The 7,858-nt window shown below is 42.8% G+C and overlaps 1 protein-coding gene across 1 annotated transcript in view; it reads right to left on the reverse strand.

The window, feature by feature from the left end:
* The window catches only part of LOC109830744 (RING-H2 finger protein ATL74-like), a 4,959-nt gene continuing 4,400 nt past the window's right edge, over nucleotides 7,300–7,858 (reverse strand). Inside the window, exon 2 of the mRNA XM_020398108.1 lies at nucleotides 7,300–7,856. Coding sequence (XP_020253697.1) covers nucleotides 7,305–7,856 — 552 coding nt within the window. The 3' untranslated portion in view covers nucleotides 7,300–7,304. The remainder of the gene's footprint in view (nucleotides 7,857–7,858) is intronic.

Here is a 7,858-nt window from a genome sequence, read left to right on the forward strand (position 1 = left end):
TAGGTGCGGGAGCATAGTAAAAAGCTCTGCTCTCGCGTGGGCGAGACAGTAAAGACTGTCTCGTACGGCGAGACAGTCAAGTCTGTCTCGCGTGCGAGACAGCCCATACTTGCGTTCTTCTGCCTTTTTGAGCTGTATTCGGATATCTCTCAGCATTTTTTGATGCCTACAGAGTTCATCCTGCAAACATGCCACAATAATCTCTCCATCGAGGTCCTGGAAACCCTGGAGGTCGTACCATCCAAAACGTGGAAAGATTTAAAAATGCGCGGTGAACAAGCTGAGCACTTTCTTAAAAGAAAGAAAGTTGAGAGACGCCAACCAATGACATCTGCAATCGTTGAGAATGCGACTCTCGATCCGATGTTTCAAAAGGAATATTCTTTCGAAGATGATGAAGCTCCAGCCATATTGGAATACCTCCTCGCTAATGACAAAATCGAGCTACCACATATTAAAGATCAGGATGGAGCTAAGAGGATTATGGATCCAAATTACTGTGCGTACCACAGAAGGGTTCTTCATCCCACCGAGATTTGCTTTGGACTCAAAAACAAGATCCAAGCATTAATTGACTCTGGCGTCATAATGGCGAAACAAGCCAAAAAAAGACGACCCCATATAACTCCAGTGGGTGCACGAGTATAAACTGTTTCCCCACACTCCAAGGAGTATATGAGTATAAACTGCTTCTCGATTATCCAACTGAGTACAATGTTAAACTCGGTTTTGCGAAGGAAGCTGGGGGTGGATGATTTATATAAAGGGAAGTTCCTGGAGAATCTTATATTCTTAAGGATAACCCGAACATGCGACTGAGGATAACGTACTCCTCGTTACACCCAGTTTTGCAAAGAAAGCTGGGGATGGATAATTCATATAACGGGAAGTTCCCGGAAGAATGTTAAATGTAATATTCTTAGGGATAACCCCGATCATTATGAACAAAGTGATAAACACTAAACTCCTACTATGACTTCCGAATACTCTTTTGCTGAGATGAGATTCGATCACCTCTTTAGATCAATCTTCCCTCACAAAATTCCTATCTTGGTCAAACCTTTAAACAGTTAGGACCAAAGCCAAAATCCCCTCTCGATTCGTTCCATGAACGAGAGGTCCACAAATTGAACGATCAAACATTTAAGCAGTTAGGATCGTCTCAAATCCTCATTTGGTCAAACCTTTAAACAGTTAGGACCAAAACCAAAATCCCCTCTTGATTCCTTCCATGAACAAGAGGTCCACCTTCGATTTGCGCAATTAAACCTATAAAAGTTAGGATTGCTTCCAATCTCAATTGATCAAACCTTATTCAGATTTTCTGAATAGAAATCCCACTTCAAATTTCCTTTGTACCAGGAGATAGAATATAAAATTCTTCCTCTCCGATTCCGGGTTTATCTCTACCAACAAACAAGAGACCAGGAGATAGAATATAAAATTCTTCCTCTCCATCATCGGGTTCATCTCTACCAACAAACAAGAGACCAGAATACTCCAATAGGTATACGAGTCTAAACTATTTCCCTAATCTCAACAGGAAGTTTAAGGAGAATATTACTCAAAATATTCTTAAGAATAACCTGATTACCTCCTAACGGGTATATGAGGTTAAACTATTTCCCGAACACTCCAATATAGTATATGAGTATAAACTATTTCTCAAATTCTTCGACAGCAGTTTTAATTTGAGACTTCGACAACGGCCACGCGATAAACGCAACACCGGAGGAATCTCAGCTATTCTACAAAGCACTGAATAAGCTAAAAGATGAAGAAGTCAAGGACTGAAGCCATTCACAAACAAAGTACTGAAGAAATTGCAAGGAAAACTTATCATATCCAAAGTGTCCCAGACTCCTCTTCAAAATGACGAGTCTGTGATACTTTGGAGGGGGTATCTGTAGACATCAAAAAATACTTACAGACATTCAAATACCACTCAAGACAAAAAGAAGGTGATAAACATCAGTATCTAAGTCATGGGAGATCATACAAGCCCAAAGGAAGCAAAAGGATCTATGAATCAACACAAAACAATATGAATTCACAGAACAATGCAAACTACAGCGTGTGGGCGCGGCAGTACATGGTGGCGCGGCTACAGCGCGGCAGCTCATAGTGCCGCGGCTAAGACGCGGCAGTTCATAGTGCCGCGGCTTGGCCGCGCCAGCCTATGGTGTCGCGGCCAAGGCGCGGCAACTCATGGTGCCGCGGCTATTATAGGGGATGCTACAGCAGTTATAATACAGTTATCTGATGATTATTGAAGCCCACGTGGCAGCATATTAGAGATAGAACGTGTGCTGACGTGTACAAGCAGTTAAACCACGAAAAAGGTGGTTAAAGGTCGTGGGAGAACTGTTTCAAACACGTATGAACGTGGGTGTAACTGCCCCTTTAGCCGCGGCAGTGTCGACTGCCGCGCCCTTTGGCCGCGACAGTGTCGACTGTCGCGCCCTTTAGCCGCGACAGCATCAACTGCCGCGCCTAAAGAGGCAGTTGTTGATCGGCTATTTCTTCAGTTATCGTCTAAGGAGGCTATAAATACCCCCTATGGCCATCATTGACAGAGGCGGAGCATTTCCAGAGCAGATTAGAGCAGAGAGCCTTAAGTTTTGATGAATTAGAGCGAGAAAGAGAGTCTTCCTTCTTCACAAACATCCTCAAGAAGTTTCTGGCGATTCCTAGAGATCTAAGCTCTGACTTGATCTTTAGAAGAGTGAATATCTTACATCGATAAGATATTCGCTTCAAATTCTTACTTCGATAAACGAAGGAAGAATCATTAAACCCCTCACGGTTCAATCAGAATCTGTGATTTGGTGGTCCACGAGTCAAAGCGCTCCCGGCACAGGCAAAGATCCCACGCAAGCAGCGATCCAAACAACGATCCTGCGTTTGTTTCTCAAGAGTTATAATTTTCATTTTGTTGTGTAAGAGAAGTCTTATAAAAAGGCTATTCCTTTTGAATTTATTGTAATCGACCGAATATATAATGAATTCCATGACAAAGTCAACTTTTGACGCAAACATGTATTTTATCATGTTAGAACATATAAATTGGAACCTCGAGCTAGGAAGGCCATATTTGTGGGATTCAAACGTGGTGTTAAGGGATACAAGCTTGGAATCTAGTTAAGAAGAAGATTGTGATGACTAGATATGTCATTTTTGATGAGGCTTTGCTCTTGCAGTCTCCCAGCTCTCATCAGGTGGAGAGCACCCCGACAGAGAATACATCACAGGTAGTGGAGATTGATGCAACTCCACAGTGTTCAGATGGGACTGTATCCATTAGAATGCCGACTGAGGTGACGCCAGGCGAGCACAGTGATGATTTGGAGGATACAGGTACAGCAGAGCAGGATCAGAGATCAATAGCCCAGGTTCAGGATTCTATTGCAGTTTGGAGACCCAGGAGAGACAAACTATTACCAGCGAGGTATGCATATACAGTGGTTGCTTATAAACTTCCAGTGCAGAGTGTCGATGAGATAGTTCCTACTATATTCAGAGAGGCTAAACATAGTTCAGAGGCTGATATGTAGCAAGAAGCAATGCAGGAAGAGATGGAGTCTCTTTAGAAGAATGACACATGGGAGCTTGTCGAGCTTTCAAAGGGGTGAAAGGTAATTGGTTGCAAATGAGTGTATACCAAGAAGGAGGGCATTTAAGACACTCCAGTGAGGTTTAAAACTAGGTTGGTAACGAAGGGTTATGCACAGGAAGAAAGTATTGACTACAATGAGATCTTCTCTTCGGTGGTGAGACACTCTTCGATTTGGATCTTACTAGCTTTGGTGCTATAGTATGGATTATAATTGGATTAGTTGGATATGAAAATAGCTTTTTTCATGGTGATCTTGATGCAAAAATTTATATGACTCGGTCATTGGAGTTTCAAGCTGTAGGGAAGGAAAAATTAGTGTACAGATTGAAGAAATCGCGATACATGTTGAAGCAATCTCCAAGACAATGGTATAGGCGATTCGATGGGTTTATAATCGGCAAGTCGTACATTAGGAGCTAGTTTGATCTTTGCATGTACTATCATAAGTTGCATGGAGGTACGTATATTTATTTGTTGTTTTATGTCGATGACATGTTGGTTGCTTTCATTTCCAGATCAGCCATAAATGAATTGAAGATACAACTTTCGAGTGAGTATGAGATGAAGGATTTGGGTGAAGCAAAGCATATTTTTGGGATGGAGATCGACAGAGACAGAGATAAGGACATAATTTGTTTGACACATGTGGCTTATTTGAAGAAGGTGCTACAGTGATTTAATGTCAGTATGGAGACGAAGCCAGTCAGTATACCTTTGGGAGCCCATTTGAAGCTTTCAACTGATCTTTCACTGAAGTCAGTTGAAGATAGAGAATTGATGTCGAAGACTCCTTTTGCGAGCGTAGTGAGAAGTTTGATATACGCCATGGTATGTACGAGGCCGGATCTATCACAGGCAGTTAGCATGGTTTCATAATACACGCATGACCCAAGTCCGGGTCATTGGGATGTCGTGAGGTGGATTTTGAGATACATTCGAGGTACTCTCAACATTGGTTTGGTGTTTGAATGGGACACTAGTGGTGGGTAGTTGTGTATGGGTTACATCGATTCAGACTATGCTGGAGATTTAGATAAGCGCCGGTTGATGATGGGATACGTGTTCACTTTGACCTGTGTGCCGGTGTGTTGGAAATGCACCTTGTAGTCTACAGTGGCTTTATCGATGGCAGATGCAGAGTACATGGCAATTACAGAGGTTATTAAGGAGACAATTTGGCTTCAAGGACTTTTGGAAGACCTTGGTATTTCACAATGGTCTGTCACTATTGTGATAACATGAGTGCTATCTATTTAGCGAAGAATCAAGTTTTCTATATGAGGAAGAAGCACATCGACGTTCGTTATCACTTTGTTTAGAATGTTCTTGAAGATGGGGGTGTGGAGCTTGTGAAGGTCCACACAAAAGACAATCCAGCAGATATGCTCACGAAGGTGGTCCCTAGCAATAAGTTTGATCATTTGTAGAAGGTTATTGCAGATTCGTGCTTGTTGAGGCCAATCGAGGTCATTTGGATAAACTACGGGCAACTTGATCCCTTGGGAGAGGGGGTACGTAGGCAACCATATTAGTGTAGCCGGATTTGAAGAGACGACATATAGGTGCTCATGTTGGTGTCGGATCAGTTTTGGGAACACTTCGCCGAGGTGGAGAATTGTTAGAAAAATAATGAAGAATCAGCGGCTACAGGAAGTCTCGGGTCAATCGACTGATATCTTGGATCAGTCAACTGATAGTACGCACACCACAGGGTCGGAAAACAAGTGCACTAGATAATCGACCGATATGGTGTGATCGGTCCACCGATGAAGCGCTACCAGTCGGCTGAGGAATGCTCATCAGTCGACCAATAGCGGGTATTGGGCCAGTTTTGTTTCCTAGCCTGTTTTGGTTTGGGTTGTTTATATAAATAGTAACACGTTTTCTAGGGTTCAGAGAGAGATTTAACAGAGAAAAGATGTTGCTTTGAGCACTTTGAGAGGGAGATTATTGTGAGAGAGTGAGATCTTTTGGTTTGGATTATTTTGAGTGTTTGAGAGAGTTGTAACCCATTGTTTTTCTCCTCCATATAGTGAAATCTCCCAATCCTCTCCCCGTGGACGTAGGCAACTTATCGAACCACGTAAATTCTCTGTGTTTGTGATTGGTTTTGTTAGTTCTCTTGTGAATTGTGTTCGTGGTGTTCTTCTCGCATTGTTTATCGACTCGTCGTGGATTGTGCACGCTTCCCCTGGGCGCAACAATTTTGATTGGATTTTATCTCTCATGCAATTCCCCTTTAATCTCTATCACAAACAAACACAATTTTAATTATAGACTTTTCAAAATACATTTCCTACATCTAGACTAACCATAAAGCAAACAACTCATAAGAAAAGAAATTTGGAATATCTCCACTACAAAAAAGTAGTGGAGATGCTACTACTTTTAATCTCAATCGTTAATTATTTTGTATGTAGTTATGATGCAATCTAAATCTAACATTTACTATACCCCCAGTATATTGCACTCATTCCTAATTTGCGCTTAAAGAAAAAAAATCATAACCACTGACTAAATAATTAAATAATTAATAGTTGTGATTATATAGCGGTCCATCAACTATATTTTTGGTAGCGTAGAGGATTCAAATCCTAAGAAAATGGAAGGAAAGATAAAATATGAAAAAGTAAGGTAGAGAACGTGAGGGAAAATATAATATATTATTTGCCAGTTTAGTGAGTGGGATGGAGAAAAGCTTATTTCATCATATTTGAAAGTTCTAGCTAAGAAAAGGAAAGGGAGAATAATAGTATTATAATCAAATCTCAGTTTAGTAGGGTGTAAATTTTTATAGTTAATGGTTGCGATTTGTATTTCATCGCAAATTAGAAAATGAGCACAATTTATGGGGGTATAGCAAGTGTTATTTTAGAATAAATTACAAACGCCCACTCGATAAATCAACGATTGTAATGGGAGTCGTGGTCTCTCCGCTGCTTTTTAGAGGAGAGGACCCGGGTTCAAAAAGAAAGAAAAAATAATAATAAAATCAAGGCAATCCATCTTGCTTGTTAGGCTTCTTACGATCATTAGGAAAAATCATAGATAACGACCCCTTTGTCGAATAAAGGATGCTTCGCTTCCTATGACAAGGGATGTGTTAAAATATCAGTAGCTCTTATCTTAAATTATGAGATATGAGATCTCGGCTAAACCCCAAATTGACACATCAAAACACAAACCAAATCCCACTCCTTCACAGATTCAGTGACACATGTGAGCTCAACTAAGTGGAATTGGTCCCAAACACTTACAATATGATGATCAGGCGTGGGATCCTGTGCCTTAACCAAAATTCCCTCTCACACCTCTACTTACTTTCCTCCCTTTCGTCCTCAAAAGCCAACCTCTCTGTCCTATAATCTCAATAATTTACAGAAAGAAGCCAGACCTCTATATCCCTTGCCAATCTCTCTGTCTTTCTTTTTTTCCTTCTCTGCTCCCAAGATATCTTGATCTTTTCCTTACTAAATGTTACCTTAACTAGGTATTTATAGGCCTCCGTCTCAAAAAGCCTCCCCCTAACCTGATTCTGCAACTGGAGTCCATTTCCCAAGAGCTCTTGACGACACTTTGTCGTTGAGGTCCAATACTCACATCCGCAATTCCCTAGGCAGATCTTGCAGTTATCTTAACAGATTAATTTTTGTCCATTTTATAGATGCGGCGGCTGCTGAACCAAGTGTTAGCTCACCTCGTCCACAACCACCACCTCCACCGCCGCCTCCGCCGCGTGCTGTTGACCAGCACCACCACCTGCCGCCGTCGCCCGATCAAGCAGCGAGTGTCGACACGTAGGGCACGACGAGTGCGAAGCGAGCCATGTGTCAATACACCTCACATGAAACCCATGATTACACTTAGGCAACACCCTCACCTTCTCCCCGTCGGCGAACTCCCCGAGGCAAATCGGGCAGTCTGTCGCCGCTACTGGGATATTCGCCCCCTCTGACCCATAAACCGCCACCGGTATTTGCCTCAAGGCCTTCTTCTTCAGCCCGGTTGCTGCCAGCCTCGCCGCCGTCTCCTCAGCTGTCTCGAACGCGATCCGCCGCCCGCACCGGAGCACGCACCGCACGATCGAGTTGAGGCCGAGCGCGCATATCAATGCGCAAAGCAGCGCCGCGAGGATGATGACCATGTTCGTGTCAAAGTTCGCATCGCCTGCGACGGGACGGTGGCGTCCGTCCCCGCCGTTGGTCGGGGATGGCGGAGGTGGCGCCTCGGGGACCGTGCCCT

This window comes from Asparagus officinalis, chromosome 2 (assembly GCF_001876935.1).
Source record: "Asparagus officinalis chromosome 2, Aspof.V1, whole genome shotgun sequence".
NCBI lineage: Eukaryota > Viridiplantae > Streptophyta > Magnoliopsida > Asparagales > Asparagaceae > Asparagus > Asparagus officinalis.